The sequence below is a fragment of the Symphodus melops genome (genome assembly GCF_947650265.1).
Source record: "Symphodus melops genome assembly, chromosome: 5".
NCBI lineage: Eukaryota > Metazoa > Chordata > Actinopteri > Labriformes > Labridae > Symphodus > Symphodus melops.
In genome coordinates, this window is record NC_136695.1 from 2039856 (window position 1) to 2058652 (window position 18797).

General features: G+C 46.0%; 1 protein-coding gene across 1 annotated transcript in view; it reads left to right on the forward strand.

Annotated features, from left to right (window-relative positions):
- Window positions 1-1790: 1790 nt before the first annotated feature.
- The window catches only part of LOC306824070 (atrial natriuretic peptide receptor 1-like), a 69767-nt gene continuing 52760 nt past the window's right edge, over window positions 1791-18797 (forward strand). The window contains exons 1-2 of the mRNA XM_079344029.1: window positions 1791-1849; window positions 3515-4316. Coding sequence (XP_079200155.1) covers window positions 3569-4316 — 748 coding nt within the window. The 5' untranslated portion in view covers window positions 1791-1849; window positions 3515-3568. The remainder of the gene's footprint in view (window positions 1850-3514; window positions 4317-18797) is intronic.

Consider the following 18797-nt stretch of genomic DNA (forward strand, 5'->3'; position numbering starts at 1 on the left):
TTATTTCTGCTTCCTTTCCGTTTTATTTTCAGCCTTTAGTTTTTAAATGTCTTTTTTTTTAATTGAGTTTTTTCAGGTGCAGTAAAAACCTTCGGTGTCCATGTAAGTTAAAGGGCGTCTGTGATTGATAAAGGGGGTTCCTGAGGTTCTAGGGGTACCTGTGTTCCCACTCTCGAGGTTAATCGTAAGGGTTGTTCTGGGGATGATTTGGTTTTATCTACACAGGAGAGCTTCATGTAGTCAAAGAGAGGGACGCTCTAACCAGTTGTCCAGTCTGAAGTTCTGGCGGTCCCTGACGAGGTCCAAGCCGTCTGATCGTGGTTCTATGCTCAGAGAAAAGTGGTTGGCAACATTCAGGGAGAGTCAAAGTGTAAACATGTTGTTTATGTTATTGTTTTTAAATGATCATTATCTAAATCTCTGATTGGACCAAAGCTTGTAAGTATTATGTATGTATTAGTTTGTATTATTGCAAAGGGTTAAATGAGGAGATTATTATCACTGCCAGCAGATTATAACTGTCATTAGTCCTGAATGACACCATGAACTATTAATATATGGATTTGTTGTTTGGAGCATGCGCTCTTCTTCCTGTTGTCCTTCCTCTTTTTTTAACTGCGTGTTGGTATTCCTTTTATTGATCTGTGACATGCTTGTAAAAGAAACAGCCAGGATGGGATGAGATAATCGTGGAGCTGCGCTGAGGGAAGATAACACAGCAATAAAAATGTGACGGCAGGGAAACATGACGGGGGGTCAAAGGGGGCTCAGCAGGACTCACTCTGAAACCCACTGTTTCCTACTTTACCTGCAAAGATCACGAGCTGTGTTGACTACTTTAAATAAACATACTGTGCAAACGAGCTCATTAATGGAGTCTACTTTAAGACATGTGAACCTGCTCATGAGGTAAACTATGATTATTACTCAAAACAACACAGGAGGCTGTTATCTCAGCTGCTTTCCCCCCTCTGCATCTGACACGGTTTCTCTCGTCACCTCTCCGAGCTCTCCTCCCCCCTTTCTCTCTTCCTCTCTCACTTTCCTCCCTTCCTTCCTTCCTTCCCTCCCTCCCTCGTCCCCTCCTCCCTGTGCTCTCCGCCCATACACACCGCTGGCATTCAGTCCGCTCTGATCAGCGCACCAGCCGCGGACTAACCGGAGCAGCAGGCACGCTTTGATTTACCTGCCGATGAATCCTTGAGAACAAAGTGACCCGGGTCCGAGCCGCCGCTCACCTGCAGCACGAGGACGCAGCCGGACTTTACCTGCAGGATCTAAACGCCTCTTTTCTTCTGAATTGGAATAACTGAGCAACTTGGCGAACCGCGGAAGTTCAATAGTTTATCTATAAATGCTGATTGATGTGATTTTTCCAGGAGTTTTTAAAGACAGTTTGAGGCTTTTAATCCTCTTTGGAAACACGTGCAGGTTAGACAAGTGACACTGCTGCGTAGCCTTCATAAACATGTGAAGATTGAATGTAAATTTGGAAGTCCACTAGATTAAATCGCCAAGAAATGTCACTGTTAATCCTGATATTGGCCTATTTTTGGACTCACTTGTCAACTTTTATGCGCAGATTTCCGTCAGCACGCGCCCTTAAAGATAGCACTGAAAAGGAGCTGGACTGAGAATATATTTATTTCCGTTTTTGGGACATTTTCTGTTTCCATGTTGGAGTAAAAAGTGGATTTTTAAATTGATCAGTTGCTGCCATAGAGACAGAGCTCCGCGCGCGCTGCCAGGGAGGGCACGAGCCGGGCACGTACATCACCTTTCACCTCATCTACGTTTAAAACCAATAAAAGCTACAAACAGCATGAAGACGAAACAAGACACCGCAGAGGTAGGCTGCAGGGGAACAAGTGCATCTTCGATCACTTTGACTGGATGTATCGATCAACACTTGAGAGGAGGATCGACGTGTGGCCTGCGCAGGGTCTCGGTCTGGAGGGAATTGATGCTTTTAACGCGTCATCAGATGGCAGGACAAGATTAGTCTATGCAGTGGCGATTCAAAGATTCATGGGGAGGGGGGGCTCCAAACAGGGTGCAGCAGGGCAGTGAGATTAAAAGATGTCGGATAGGGTCCCCTCAGGGCGGTTTCCCACTGTCAATGCAAAAAAAAAAAAAAAAAATGTGTACATGAGGGATTGCTGCTTTAGTTTAAACGTTGTCATGCACCCTACCAGTCTAGGGCCCCCCTATACGGCTTGGGTGTCCCACCGGTCTGGGGCCCCAAAGACTTGACTTGTCTCTTTTGACAAGCAGCATCTCTGATTGTGGACAGTGTTTATTTTTAAGTTACTGAAGAGGATTAAGAAAGTGATGTGAAATAAATAATCAAAGGCAGAAGATTATTTCCCCCCTCCATTGAGCACTTTGAGTAAAAAGTCTAAATGTCAGGATTAAAGTTGACGTCTCCTACAGTTTTGAAAAGGGAGCTGAGTTGTTGAGAAAAAGTGAAAATGTTGAGGGGAAGAAAATGACACGCTGTGGTTGAAGTATAATTTTGAGAATACAGACGATGTGTCGAGAATTCAGTTGAAATACCGTTTGAGAAATTTTGACTTAGTTCTCAATTTTTTTTTAAATCCCAACAATGTGACATTTTATTTTATTATTTTATTTTTTTACTCAAAGTCATCACTCTATAATGTTTTAAATCTGGACTGCAGTACCCATTTTAACCACTAGGGGTTACATACTGCCCCTTTAACTTACAACAAGCAGCAGTGGATGTCTGAGTGACGTCTTGCTGATGATACTCATCAGCATTGTTTTTTCTCTCTCATAGAATTCAGTTCGGCACTCATTTCAGATTATTATTTTTCTACGTCACGAAGATAATTTTGTACTTTTAATGTAGTTTGAGGGAGAAATATTAAAGTTAAAGAAACAGACTGCATGCAGAACACCTTTTCTAAATCTCTGTGGAGTTCATTAAAGTGACCTTTTGCTTGAACTGTTTCATTTTGACACAAAGTTTAAATTGATGATTATTCTCTCTGCTAAATGTGACGCTGGTCTGCCAGTCGACTTGCTGATCACTTGTTTTGCCACCTTGAAGTTTAAGACGTGTTATAGATGACAGACAATACAAAGAAGTTGTCATCAGACTGTTAACACATCTGTGTTTGCTCTTAAATCAGTCACTGCTCAGTCGTCTGTGCTTCCCCTGCCTGAGACCTTCCTGAGCTCCGGCTGCTCATCACTGTTCTGTCTGGATGATGTGGGCAGCGCTGGCAGCATTACTGACTTCTGCTATTCCAGCTTCGGGGAGTTTTTCTCCCACGACTCAACGTGGCCCCAGAAGCCACTCAGGAATGAAGTGAACTGAATTATTACAGTGAATTCAACCGAGACGGTCCAGAGCAGGTCTCGGCGTCCTGACTTTGTTATTGGTTTTGAGTGAAAGGAGGAAGTACGCGTCGTTGTTCCTGCTAGATAAAACAAGAGTTCATTTGTGCTGCATGTTTTGTTAATGTGTCCCTTGTGTGTTTATCCGCAGTTAACGGGATAAATAATTAATCCACGGTGGAAGTGGACGACCTGCTGGGAGAGGATGGCTTGTTGGAAAGACGGCGCTACTCTCCTGCTGGTTCTGCTCGTCCTGCATCCGGTCGGCGGGCGATTGTCTCGACACCGGAGTTTGAGGAAAGCTCCGGGGCATCATGACCACCGGCCGCAGCAAAACATCACACTGGCTGTCATTTTACCGCAGAGCAACACAGATTATCCCTGGGCTTGGCCTCGCATCGGCCCCGCCTTGGAGCGCGCCATCAGGAGCATCAACGCCGACCCGTCCCTGCTCCCCGACCACCAGCTCGTCTACGCCTTCAAGAACAGCGAGAACAAAAACGGCATCTGCTCCGAGTCCATCGCCCCGCTCATGGCCGTGGACCTGAAGTTCGCACACGACCCCTGGGTGTTCATCGGGCCCGGCTGCTCCTACACCGCCTCTCCCGTCGGCCTCTTCACCACCCACTGGGACGTTCCCATGGTAACGGCAGGTGCCCCAGCTGTGGCCTTTTTTAACGGCGGCATCTACCCGTCCATCACCAACACAGGCCCCACCCACAAGAAGCTGGGGAAGTTCGCCCTGCGGATCTGCGAGCACTTTGGGTGGCGGGAGCACGTGCTGCTCATGTTCAACGACAACAAGGAGGACGACCGGCCGTGTTACTTCGCAGTGGAGGGTTTGTTCACGGAGCTGAAGAGCATCAACATTTCCCTGGTAGACCGGGTGTTTGAAGAGAACAAGCCCATGAACTACTCCCAAATCCTGTCTGACGTCCAGAACGACGGCCGAGGTGAGTCCAGATACACCAGCTACATTCTTTCAGCGGTCTGGAAGTTCTGTTGTGTTCAAACGTAAGCCTCATTGTGACGTAACACTTGGTGTGTATTTGATTTTGGGAGCACAAATGACTCTTTTATTCTCAGTGTTTTATGCCTGGAAATAAGCGCCGGTTGGAAACAGGCCCTGATGCAGCCCTTCCAAAAGTTGATGTGCTTTTTGTTAATCGGACGACAAAATGGAAAGATAATTGGTCCTTGATTTCAAAGGTCACATATTATTTAAAATCCTCGTTACCATGTTCCTCTAATATGTGACACGTCTGTGTACAAACCCCCAATGATGAGAAAAGTCCATCCTCTCCATCTTCTGCCTGCTCAAACAGGCTGTTTGGAGATGTTCCCTTCATGACATCACAAAGGGCAGTAGCCCCTCCCCCAGGTGGGTGACACTCCCACAGCTAGGTGTTTGTTCTGCCCTCTGAGTCTGCCTTCTCACCGTAAACAATAGGACATGGAGCCAGAAAGCAGCGAGTACACCTGAGCCCTTCCAGAGAGGGGGCGTGGCCAAACACAGCTCATTTACATATTTAAAGCTACAGACACAGAAACAGCCTGTTCTGAGCAGGGCTGACATAGAGGGGTTTATAGACATGATCAAATACAGGATCAGAGTGGATTTACAACAACACACTTCACACACATGATGAAGAGGAGCGAGGACACTGATTTCACCTGAAGAGGAGGAGATCATGTGACCTTTAAAGTGCCAGAGTTTCACTTTAAGTCTGGCCAGGTGTGGCAGGTTTCTGCTGTATAGCAGCATCAAGGTGTCATGCTTGTAGTTAATAGATATAATAGATATATCACTTTTCCCTTTTTCTGTCGCAGAGGGCTGTTAAACACTGAACTGCTCACCAGCCAATCACAGGGCTGACCTTGTTCATGTTGCACCTCCCCCACATTACAGTAGATTTTTAGCATGTAGTTTTTAGTTGTTGTTTTTTTGCCAGTCTGGACACAAATCTGACTCAAACCTCAAACACAGGTGGTTTCGAATGTCATTGAAATCTGATTCATACAGATCTGATTCACTCTGAACGTCTCTTCAGTGAGTCCTCTGTGTCACTCTGAACGAGACACCATCAATATCAACAACAACAACGACGTCGATCCATCAAGACGGAATTTAACTTTGTTCAGTGGAAGAAAACAGCGATTATATTTCCTGGGCGTGACCCGTCACCATAGCAACCAATGTGGATCAGACCATGTCAATACGAACAGGCAGATCGCATCTGGTCACTTGCAACGTGGACGGTCAGTCAGTTAGATGGGATTCTGATCGGATATCGGGAAAAATCGGATTTGGGCGTCAGTCTGAACACTGTGACACATTCCTATCTAAAATGAAAACACATTCTGGGTTTATTCACTGCTCAAATAGCACTTAATTGGAGTGTCATTGTGTTATAGTAGCCGTTCTGTCACCAGTAGAGGGCGCTATGCAGCTCACAGCAAACATCGTCACTGTGCATGTCGAGTGTCGAGCCTCGCTCCCTCCAAAGCAGAGCGGGATCACCGCTGAACATGAAAACCAAACGCATGAGTTTGTCCGATATATCAGTTATATGCATATTTTTCCAAACTGCACAGTTTGCACAGATTCAGACAGACAGCAGAGAGATAATCTGCTCTTTAAACTGTGGATGTTTCCACCTGAAGCTCACCTGTTGTTAAAGCAGCAGGATCACACGGCGTGTGGAGGACGATCATGTTTGTGTTTAATAGCAGAACTCGACCTACAATCACTTCTTGCTGCACGTTGATTTGCATGCATGCTGCTTGGAGAGACGTCTCCTCTCGCTCAGTGTGCAGCAGGCAGGTGAGCGTGAGTAACCATGGTGACTGCATGTCTGTCTGTCAATCATCAGAGGACACATGACGAAATCATCATTCAACCTGTACATAAATATTGATCAAATCGAGGTGGTGGGAGACCTCCGGACCCCCTAGGATGACAGACTGGACTTAGCCTCATATTATGATTTTACCATTAAATAAAAAACTCTGATATGACACTTTTTTCCATATCGCCCACCTCGAGGCTGAGGTATCAGATTGGTTCTTCTCCCCAATATTGGACAACGATATTGGCACATCCGCCTGCTCCCGTGTTTCCAGCCTGCAGAGAGCAGGAGGCGTTTTGGTTCTGACTCTGGTTGAGGATTTGTTTGATGTTTTCCCGCTCACTCTCGTCCGTCCTCTCGATCCGGGTCTTTGAGTCGGCAACGTGGACCGGTGCTCTGAAGTCCTCTGAAGGAGACGGAGGAGCGGATGCAGTCGAATGGATGGGATTGAAAGTGGCTGGTCCGTCTGATAATGGATCGATGAGCCAAAGATAATGTGCATAAATCGACCTTCAGCCTGTGTGAGGAGAGCGCCGCTTTCTCTCCGTGATCGGACACAAAAGCTTCGTATAGAGTCCATCTTCAGTTTGATTGCAGCTCCGTTCATGTCTCGGTCCTATCTTGATAGAAGTGATTCTTCTGGGTTCTTCTTCAAAGTGTTTTATACTTTTTAATCAATATGTTCAAGCTGAGAGCACTTAAGAGTGACTGCTATATGTTCTATACGTGAGCCAATCAATGGCCTGCGTTTATAACAGAATCCTCCTTTTAAAGTCGCTTATTGACGCGGGAAAATCCAGAGTCAGTTTGTCCGATCATCTCGGCCTCCCAGGGTTACTTTAGTATAAATCACGAGGTGTGTCTGTGTGTGTGTGTGTGTGTGTGTGTGTGTGTGTGTGTGTGAAAAACAGGACGCTGTGTTAGTTTGTAATTAATCGCCTGTCTGTGGGGAAGCTGCACAGTTTTACATCTCTGCACAGTTAGTCCCCCGATGAGTCCGCCATCAGCCTCGGCTCCCAGAAAAATAAATACTGATAATTATAATCAAAGTAAGAGAGTGACAGAAGGAGAGGACAGCAGGAGACGAAGGGTCAAATAGCAGCAGAGGCGTAATCAGCTTGAAATAAACCCCCGGATACCGATCACTAGCTGCATCTAATCACAGCCTCCGAGCTCATCACTGCAGGAAAACAAACAGAGTCAGATAAATCCATATGAAGCGTTTACAACGAGGACCTTTTCTCCAAACACACAAAGAGTAAAGGTGTATTTTATTTAGTCTTTGGGGCCTTGAAGAATGAAAGGAAGAATGTGCAGCTTTTTTGTTCCAGTAGGTGTCGCCCTCGGGCGCCAGCATGAAAAACTGCTGTTAGGCCACGCCTCCTCCATACTGAATCCGCCCTCCTCCAGAGACACACCTCCAAGCCCCTTCCTCTCGAGTTCACACAAAGACGTCAAGTGGACAAACTCGTCCTCGTCTGGTAGCTTCAATCACCTGTGTCCTGTGTTGTTGTGTTAGCATGCTAATGTTAGCGCTCTGTAGTTACCTGGTAGCTTCATTTTTTTTACTTAACCTTTATTTATCCAGGAAAAATCCCATTGAGATTAAAAACCTCTTTTTCAAGGGAGTCCTGGCCAAGAGGCAGCAAACATTACACAGTCAGACTCACAACATACAGACAATTAACAGATATTAAAATTATAAAAGACAATGAGTGATAAAACATTTTTAAAAACAGTTACAAGTAAAGGAGTTTGTCTCAAGTTCTCTCAGCTTGGATTTAAAAGCATTTAAAGAAATCAGTTCAGTTATTTTCCAGTCTTTTTTGTAGCATGTTCCATGTAGAAGGAGCCGAGTGGGCGAAAGCCTTTTTTCCCAGTTCTGTCCGTTCAAATGGAACGGACAGCAACAGCTGATCATTGGAACGCAAACTGTAAGAATCAATACTTCTCCGTACAATAAGGTCACACATGTATGAGGGCAGGAGCCCGAGCATGGCCTTGTAAATAAAAGTGCACCAGTGTCTTAGCCTCCTGGTGGACAAAGAAGGCCATCCCACTCGGGAATACAGTTCACAATGATGAGTCCGGCCTCCACAATTAGTAACAAATCTAAGAGAAGCATGGTATACAGCATCAATCTTGCTTAGACATTTAGCTGAGGCATTCATATATAACAGGTCTCCATAATCTAAAATGGATAAAAAAGTTGCAGTAACCAGCCGCTGTTTCACCTCAAAAGAGAAACTAAATTTATTTCGGAAGAAGAAACCCAATTTAAGTTTCAGTTTCTTCACAAGGTTCTCAATATGGAGCTTGAAAGAGAGGGTGTCATCAAGCAAGACACCAAGATATTTGTATTTATGAACCAACTCTATGACATTTCCCTCAAGAGTGGACACTGTGGGAACAGTTTGAGATGCTTCCATATTGTTTGAGAACAACATTAGTTTAGTCTTATCTGTGTTGAGGACTAGTTTAAGCTGCAGGAGTGTGTGCTGGACCACGTTGAAGGATTTTTGCAGAGATTCAACAGCTTTAGCAGGAGTTGATCCAAAACAGTAAATAATGGTGTCGTCAGCGTAAAGATGCATATTAGCATCCAACATATTTTTTCCCAAATCATTAATGTACATTATGAACAGGAGGGGGCCTAATATTGAGCCCTGTGGCACCCCCTTTTGGACACAATCACCTGTGTCCTGTGTTGTTGTGTTAACATGCTAATGTTAGCGCTCTGTAGTTACCTGGTAGCTTCAATCACCTGTGTCCTGTGTTGTCGTGTTAGCATGCTAATGTTAGCGCTCTGTAGTTACCTGGTAGCTTCAATCACCTGTGTCCTTTGTTGTTGTTAGCATGCTAATGTTAGCGCTCTTTAGTTAGCTTGTAGCTTCAATCACCTGTGTCCTGCGTTGTTGTGTTAGCATGCTAATGTTAGCGCTCTGTAGTTACCTGGTAGCTTCAATCACCTGTGTCCTTTGTTGTTGTTAGCATGCTAATGTTAGCGCTCTTTAGTTAGCTTGTAGCTTCAATCACCTGTGTCCTGCGTTGTTGTGTTAGCATGCTAATGTTAGCGCTCTGTAGTTACCTGGTAGCTTCAATCACCTGTGTCCTTTGTTGTTGTTAGCATGCTAATGTTAGCGCTCTTTAGTTAGCTTGTAGCTTCAATCACCTGTGTCCTGCGTTGTTGTGTTAGCATGCTAATATTAGCGCTCTTTAGTTAGCTACTAGCTTCATGTAAACTGACACAGAATGATCTAAAAACTCTTCATCCTAATAATCAGTGAGTATGTTCTTCTTCTTCTTGACTCAAACAGCTTTTATACACAAGGGGAGGAGCCATGTAAACACAGCTCTGACAACAACACAGCCAGCAGGACTCCAGCTTCTCCCTCACACACACATTTACACAGCACACACTGATGAGTAACTTTATTTATGAAGAACATGTCACACGTTCGTCCTTCAAAACGAAGATGAGGTTTAAACCTTGGTAAAATATTGACAACAAAACCGAACAAGGTGGATCCACAGGAGCTGTCAGATTAAAGATATATACCGTAAATTCCGTACTATTGAGCGCACCTGGATATAAGCCGCACCGGCTAAAAATAAGTAAATAAATGTATTTGTACATATATAAGCCGCACTTGATTATAAGCCGCAGGTGTCCACGCTATAACAAGAGCTATTTACACAGACGTAGGCTACCGGTAACATCCGCAAATACTGTAGCGTCCGTACGGACGTTAAAGGACGACGAGAGCGTTCAAATAATAACTTTTAATAACCCGATCACTGTCGGCCGTGACCACGCCGTTTACAGCAGAGAGCAACACATCACTTGCCGTAACAATCCAACTCTCTCCCCCAGCGTTCTCTCATACAGCCACTCAACACGTTCTCGCTGGTGCATTCACTGACTCTCCACATAATCGGAATTATGAACACATTATCAACTACGGACTTTACAACATGAACCGTTACAATACGAAGCCTAGCCGACGGTGTCTGTAACACGGCTGATGAAAAAGATGACCGTAATATATTTCACAAGAAAAAGTCCATCCATTCACTGCCTCAGAATGACTTCATTACTCACTTCCTCAGTCTCTGTTGTCGCTGTCAGTGTCATCTTAACGTGCAGCAGCTCTGTTAGCTTCTTTGACAGCCAGGTCGATCGCCTTTAACTTGAAAGCTACATCATATGTATTTCTCCGTGTGTTTTCCATCATGAGGGTGCGTGCATGAAGCGCAAAATGACTGATATTAAGATCCGACGTGACGAAGTCAAATGTTTTTGCGGCAGAAGCTCATTGTCCCCCATAAAAAATCCATGCATTAGCCGCATCGGAGTAGAAGCCGCAGTGCTCAAAGTGTGAGAAAAAAGTAGCGGCTTATAGTCCGGAATTTACGGTAAACGAGTGTTTATGAGGTTACAACCTGAATCACTCAATACGTCGCTCTTTATTGCATCTTTATACTGTAGTACATGTTCCAGCTTTTTATTGTGTTTTGACACATTATTATATGCACACACACACACACACACACACACACACACCCTGTCAGCAGAGAGCTCAGTGTGTGTTTGAATGTTTTCTTGTTGATTCAGCTGCACATGCTGAAGCTGCAGAGATTCTCAGTTTCTTGACTCTCTCTCTCTCTGCCGTCTCTCCTGGGTGATTTGTGCCTCGTTCGCCCTGAGAGCGTGCCAGGCAGCACGCCTTGTTAACCCCCCACATTAGCTGCTGATGGGTGCCGCAGGGCCTCGTCATGGAGCAGCAGAAATGTGAGCCCGATCGATGGATGCTTCCTCAGGCTGACAGCAGCTGAGCTCTGTCAGTGTCTCTGCCTCAGACTCAGTGAGTGACCACGCAGAGGTCCAGAGCAGCGGAGGGACGGCAGTTAAATCTGTCCTAATCCACTCAGACTCCAAATATCCAAATTAATTATCCTCTCTCAGATTACTTCTAAACAACTTGAGAAGTTGATTCAGAAAACTACCTGAAGAAGAAACAATGTTTAAAGGCTCCTCAGTTTTCCTCAGCTTTCATCCACATGTGGGGACTTAAATCCCCGACTGAGCTGCAGACTAATTTTATTATCAGTGAAGTGGAAACGCTACAAGCTGAAAGATTTTTTTAATCTTTCAAATTGTCAGATGTACAACTTTCACACATGCACAGTGAGTGTCCTGCTGTGAGGTGCATGTGTGAACGACAAGGTCAGCTCGTCTCTCTCTCCGTCTTTGGAGGCGTTAACAGCACCGTGTGATTCAGAGGAGTGTAGCTGCCAAAATGCACAAAAACAAGTTCCTACATATTGTTGTTTTTTTACAGCAGTAACTGTAGTAAAACCCCTTTAATTAGAAAAATATCTTCCCTGTGGATTTACATTCTGATGTTGCTCAAAATGAGTGGCGTTCAAAAGTAATTTACGCACTTTGTAGTTTATTATGAAATGATATTTAAGGGATCACAACAGAGTGAATGCGTCATGGTTTAATCCCTCCGCTCTCCTCGACGTAGCTTCAGTCGTAAAACGAGTGTCGAACATCGAGCGTGCTGGAGGTGAATCGGTCTGTGAAGCACCAGAGAGCACAAACAAACAGCAGCTCTCCTGTTTAATGAAACCTCTCCCCACAGGACATTTATTAACAGGGGTCAAGAACCTGCCGCCGTCTATGGAAACTACAGTGGGCCTATCAGATCTGTAGGTATTTCCTGCCAAACACACTCAGGCTAATTTTACCTAGTGGTGTGTCTCCGCCTCCTCGCCTGTGTCGTCAAGGAGAGAGAAAGAGAGAGAGAGAGAGAGAGAGCTCTACGTCTCTGTTCTCTGATGGGAAATATCAATAAATCTAAAGTGTTTAGAGTCATGGATGACGAGGCTGCAGACTGAGTGTGGGATCACTCTGGCCTCTCCTACAGACTCTGCAATTCTGCTTTTTCTGCTCTGTTTACGTTGGTGTAGTAATGTGGGAGCTGAATTTATGGCAGGTTAATATGAAACCTGGTGAAGAGCTGGCGTGGCCCGACAGCTTCGACGTGTTTATGACTTTTTCTTTCCTGAAGAGTTGCTGCTAATGTTTTGATGGTAGTAAATATTGTCCAGAGGCTTTCCTTCAGAAGCTGCCATTCCTGCAGAGACTCTTTGACAGTTGAAGGTTTGAATACGGGCTGTTAAAGTTTTTCTCTGTAATCTTGTAGTTCTTCCTGTGATCTTGTAGTTCTTTGTGATTTTGTAGTTCTCTGTGATCTTGTAGTTCTCTGTGAACTTGTAGTTCTCTGTGATCTTGTAGTTCTCTGTGATCTTGTAGTTCTTCCTGTGATCTTGTAGTTGTTTGTGATCTTGTAGTTCTCTGTGATCTTGTAGTTCTTCCTGTGATCTTGTAGTTCTTTGTGATCTTGTAGTTCTCTGTGATCTTGTAGTTCTCTGTGATCTTGTAGTTCTTCCTGTGATCTTGTAGTTCTTTGAGGATGGCCATTGCGAATCAGTTTAGGCCATACATGTTGTGTAGCGCGTGGGGGACACGGGGGACTCCAGCGCCCCCTGCAGGAACACATGGGGGACTCCAGCGCCCCCTGCAGGAACACACGGGGGACTCCAGCGCCCCCTGCAGGAACACACAGGGGACTCCAGCGCCCCCTGCAGGAACACACGGGGGACAACAGTCAGGATTCAAACGTTCATATTTACAGTGTGTGCGATGTCAGTGTCTATCATCATCTTCCCTGATGATGCAATGATGAACCCAGACATGAAGCTGAGGGTGAACCATGAGCCATGTGAGGAAACAGTCCTGTGATTAAATCAAAGAGAGCAGAACCATCGAGACTGCAGCAGTGACCTGCTGGAAAGTTCTGGGAGCCTCTCCATATTCAGACTGGTTTGTGTCTCATTAATGCAGAGCCATATGTTCCAGACACGAGGGGAAAACAGTGAAACCAGACAAACACACACACACACACACACACACACACACTTGGAGTTTATAATTTATCTCCTGCAGCCCTGTGTGACACTTGCTCAGCACTATGCAGAAAGGTGAGCGCTGACACCACACAAAGACGCCATGTGCTCCTTAACTTGCAGAACAAAAGTGTTTTTTGCAAAATTTCACCAAAGTTAAAACTCTTTTCTTTGTACGGACCAAAGTTTGTGATTCCTGCCAACTTCAAGCGCTCCATATTCTGCTGGTCAGCTCGGGACGGATTTGTGGTTTGGTGTTGGCGAACGTAACTCGGCTTCCTTACGTCTGCAGGATAAATTAAGGTTAGACTGAGTGGGACGGTAGTTTCCTCTCGAGTCTCGATGACCACAGTGAGTCAGCAGGTTCACATCACGTTCATTCATGTTTTCATCCACAAACGTCTCCTTTAAAGGAAGCCCAGCCTTTCCCACACAGACGCCCACGCCTGGCCGCTGACGTTTGTTTTGACTTTTATTTTTTGCTATTATCTCAGGGTCAATGTTTTGATTTTAGGTTATCATTTACGTTTATTTATTTACGTAACAAACAACTTATTCTGCTGACACCAGGACATGTGTCAGTCTGTTGTGGATTAAAGAGAGTGAAGTCGAAGTCCCTCTGGATTTGTTGTTCTCCGCTCTGTGTTCACACTAACAGAATGACTCTTCCTTCAGCTTGTTTATGTTTCCCTCAGAGGCTCAAACATGTTTCTGACATGCTTCTGTGATGTCATAATCACATGACGGTCTACGCCGGTTTTAAAAGGAAGCGAGCCACATGATGCAGAGAGAGCAGGAAGTGGTCTGAGGAGAATGTAAAGAAGATGTGTTCATGTATAAGTGGAGGGATCAGAGTTATCCCGGCTTGCTGTGATTGGACGGCACCTCCGGCTGATTAGACTGTCAGTCGACCTATCAGGGCGACAGGTACAGCGCCTGATTCTTTTTTAAAAAGACAAGAGAACAAAGTGTTCAATTTGTTCCTCAGACATAAAAGTCATCGGATGCTTCAGTGCGCTCGTGTTTCTCCTGAGACTCTGAGACGTCCCCCCCCCTCTGTCGTACTTAAACTAATGAGCTCTGCCCTCGTCGATCAAACCACGTTAGCTTTTCACGGCTAACGGATCTTAATTAAGAGCGTGTAGCTGAGTGAGTGCGTAACAGCTCACAGGAGGCCGTGAAAGACGTGAAGCATTTCAGATGAAACTCATTTAGTGCGGCTTGCTGTCAACACATCCTGTAATGATTGTGTTCATTTCTCAGCCGTCAGGAAGACGGAGAAGCAGCTTGGAAACAAAGCGAAGCAAAAGTAAAAACGTCCTCTTTACACCTTTGTTATCCAATCAGAAGTAGCGTCAGTAACACCTGGCATTACTGCGTCCCCAGTGACCACGCCCTCACTCTGATGTAAGACTCTGATCGCAGGAGCAGAGACGGCGAGGATTGAACTGTGGGAAGTTCTCGTTTCACAGTCGGCAGTAATTTAGAGGAAATGGTTTCAACATACTTACGAGATTGCACAGATTTGCAACAAACAGTTTAAGGCGCCTTCGACATCTGGACTGAGATCGACTGTTAGAAACATCTGTGTCCATTTATTGATGAAGCTCAACGCTCAACACATCTGTGCTGAAGGTATCAGAGAGGATCTTTGAGCGTGGAGACGGTAGAGGTGGCGTGCAGACAGTCTGTAGAGGTGGCGTGCAGACAGTCTGTAGAGATGGTAGAGGTGGCGTGCAGACAGTCTGTAGAGACGGTAGAGGTGGCGTGCAGACAGTCTGTAGAGATGGCGTGCAGACAGTCTGTAGAGGTGGCGTGCAGACAGTCTGTAGAGGTGGCGTGCAGACAGTCTGTAGAGACGGTAGAGGTGGCGTGCAGACAGTCTGTAGAGGTGGCGTGCAGACAGTCTGTAGAGGTGGCGTGCAGACAGTCTGTAGAGACGGTAGAGGTGGCGTGCAGACAGTCTGTAGAGGTGGCGTGCAGACAGTCTGTAGAGACGGTAGAGGTGGCGTGCAGACAGTCTGTAGAGGTGGCGTGCAGACAGTCTGTAGAGGTGGCGTGCAGACAATCTGTAGAGGTGGCGTGCAGACAGTCTGTAGAGGTGGCGTGCAGACAATCTGTAGAGGTGGCGTGCAGACAGTCTGTAGAGGTGGCGTGCAGACAGTCTGTAGAGACGTGTGAAACGATGTGATATTTTTCTGGTCACTTCCCACTTTTGTACCTGAATCTTCTTCTTCGTCTTCCTCGTGTTGACTCTCTTTTCACGCCAGTTCACCATCTTCCATTCGCCACATTGGACCCGCAGCCAGCAGCTTGGCAGCGTCTGCAGGTTTCATCAGCCTCATCATGTGTTGACCACGGCGCAGCAGAAACCCATCCATCACTGTTCCAGACGCTTTGAGCTCCGATGTAGATTAATGTATTCAGGACACTTCCTGGAATAAGTGTCAGTAAACAGAAAGCTTTCAGGATGTGTCACAGACCAGAACCCCAGATTGTTCTGAGCCTTTAGGAGAAGGTCCGAACTTCCCAACGCCACATTTACTGGACAGATTTAAAACAGAGCAGTCGAAAACGGATGTTTGTAAAGGCTCGTGTTTAAACGAACCAAAACAAACTGCTGTTAGGCCACGCCTCCTCCATACTGAAGCCTCCGCCCTCCTCCTGACACGCCTCCAAACTCCCGTTTACATGAAGGGGGGGTGGCTTCCGTGCAGAGGGGGCGTGGCCTTGTCATGTGTCATGCTGGAGCTCGAGGGCGACACCTACTGGATCAAAAAGTCGCACCGTCTTCTTTTAAAGGAGTCAGATATGGGGTGTAAAAATGAGGACCTGTGGGAAGACACACACTGTGTGTGACAGGATCAGTTCATGAGGGATCAAGTGTTCATGTGTTTCTCTGAGCAGCTCCAGCAGCAGCTTTGTTTTGGCTCTTGAACGCCGTCGTACCAGACACAGTTGAATCTGTCGTTCGGCGTTTGTGGCGCCTCGTTCCTGATGGCTTCGTTAAGTCTCACGCACGGACACAACCACGGCGGTCTCACAGCCTTCCCTCTGCTCGCTGTCAGAGTTTCCTTCAGGACGCCGCTCCATGCCAACCGTGACTCATTTCAGCCGCCGTGCTTCTCTGTCAGCCGTGTGACGTAATGTCGTCTTGAAGTTCTCCAGACCTGCAGCAGCAGTGTTCAAACACGTGTGTTAGCCGACGCTCTGGCATCAAACCCACTCTGTACAGCTCCTTCAGACGACATCACCACCAAACCAAACATGGCGTGCTGAAGTCTTAACGCTCGGCCTTGCTGTCTGCACGCCGTGTTTGATCTGCAACGTTCAGCACATTCATCTTGTTGTGTAGCTGGAGGTGTGTGCACGCCACTCTGCTGCGTCGTTAGCTTGTTAATGCTCGTCATCATGCTAGCTTGTCATCACACACACACACACACACACACACACACTCTTTTCTGGTCAGTGAAAGCTGGACAAACGTTTCCTCAGACTTTTAGTTGTAATTTAACTTTTTGATCTCGTTCCCACATTTGTTGTCAACAACGTTTTTGTCAAAATGAACACAGACGCTTGACGTAAATTAGCCTCAGGCTAACTCTGGTGCAATGCATCAAATATTAACATTTATGTTTTTTCATGCACGCCGTCCTTCACAGATAAAGCTGACATTGAAAGGAAAAGGACCTTAATGTCTGACAATGATCTGGGGTTGTTGGGTAAATGAGATGTGACGTGTAAAGACGTGAAAGTCGTGTGTCTGAGCGACGTTCTCCTGATTTCCTGTCGGTGTCTTACAGCAGATTTAGTGGACTATCTGTGGTGCGCCCTGTGGCCTAGCGGTTGTGTTGTGCGGTCCGTTTTAAGAGGCTCTCGTCCTCATGGCGGCGGCCATGTTTGTTTCTGAGCTCTGCTCTTTGCTGCACGTCAGCTCCCACTCTCTGCTAACATTCTCTCTCTTCGACCAGGATTGTCATCGTTAGTTTTATCAGCCGCTGTGATCTGTGCAGACCGAGGAGACGGGCCTGCTTCGTCTTCAGCGACAGAAAGACTCTTTGTCTGCGCTGATGGAGGCGTTAAATCACAGCAGGAACAAAGAGAGGAGCAACGAGCGACGCATCCTCAGACGTCTGTAATTTAAATTTATCAAAGCATCACCGTGCGACTCGTGTCCTTTTTAGCCCGGAGAGATAAAAAATGCTTTGATTATCTGAGCCGCTGACAGAGTGATGATGCAGATAAAACAGCAGCTTTCATATCAGGCATTGTACCGCGTCAGATATCTGATGAGGAGAAATGAAACCATTAAAGTACATCCAGGAAGTACAACAGAGCGGAGAGACACAGAGTCACATCCAGGGTCAGAGTTTAAACCATTTATCTTTTATTTTTTACAGATTAGTTTGCATTAAGGTTGTCATGGTGCTACAATTTTAAACTTCAATACGATTCTAGTAATAATCAAACAATATCGATACCAAACAATAAAAACAAAAAGTGTTAGGCACCTGACATCTTGTTTTTATTACAGACAAACGAGGTGCTCTCTTCAGCTCACAGCGGCTTCTTGGAAAAAAAAATCAGAACAAAGATGTTTTGTTGTTTTTTAAAAGTTTTAAAACTTTCCTATTATGTCGCTAATTAAAGGAGCAGTCTGTAGCTCTGCCCCCTAGTGTTTAAAATGAGTACTGCAGTCTAAACTCTAATCATCTCAGAGAGCTGTCTCCCCCCCTCCTCTCACACAGGTCACCATGTGGTGGCCACTGTAGCTTCAGTGTTTAGCCAGCTCTGCATGTAGAGACACTGTAGCTTCAGTGTTCAGCCAGCTCTGCATGTGGTGGACACTGTAGCTTCAGTGTTTAGCCAGCTCTGCATGTGAAGGACACTGTAGCTTCAGTGTTTAGCCAGCTCTGCATGTGGTGGACACTGTAGCTTCAGTGTTTAGCCAGCTCTGCATGTGGTGGACACTGTAGCTTCAGTGTTTAGCCAGCTCTGCATGTGGTGGACACTGTAGCTTCAGTGTTTAGCCAGCTCTGCATGTGGTGGACACTGTAGCTTCAGTGTTTAGCCAGCTCTGCATGTGGTGGACACTGTAGCTTCAGTGTTTAGCCAGCTCTGCATGTGGTGAACACTGTAGCTTCAGTGTTTAGCCAGCTCTGCATGTGGTGGACACTGTAGCTTCAGTGTTTAGCCAGCTCTGCATGTGGTGGACACTGTAGCTTCAGTGTTTAGCCAGCTCTGCATGTAGAGACACTGTAGCTTCAGTGTTTAGCCAGCTCTGCATGTGGTGGACACTGTAGCTTCAGTGTTTAGCCAGCTCTGCATGGGTCTGTAAAGCTTTCTGCGTTCTAACCTCTCTCCATGTTTCATCTCCAACATTGATCCTAGTTTGAGCAGCTTTCTGCTGCTGGAGCTTATTAGAAACATGCAGAGGCTTTTTAGCTCGGGTACAATCACTTCTATCTGAAGCAGTTCCACTGCCCGCTTCCATCGCTGCAACACCTGTTCACCTGATAACTGCTCTCATATCTGGCAAACCCAGGGGCGTCCAAAACAGCCGTGTGGGGGGGGGGGGGGGGCGGGGTCTTGTGCCTCAGGACGCCCTGA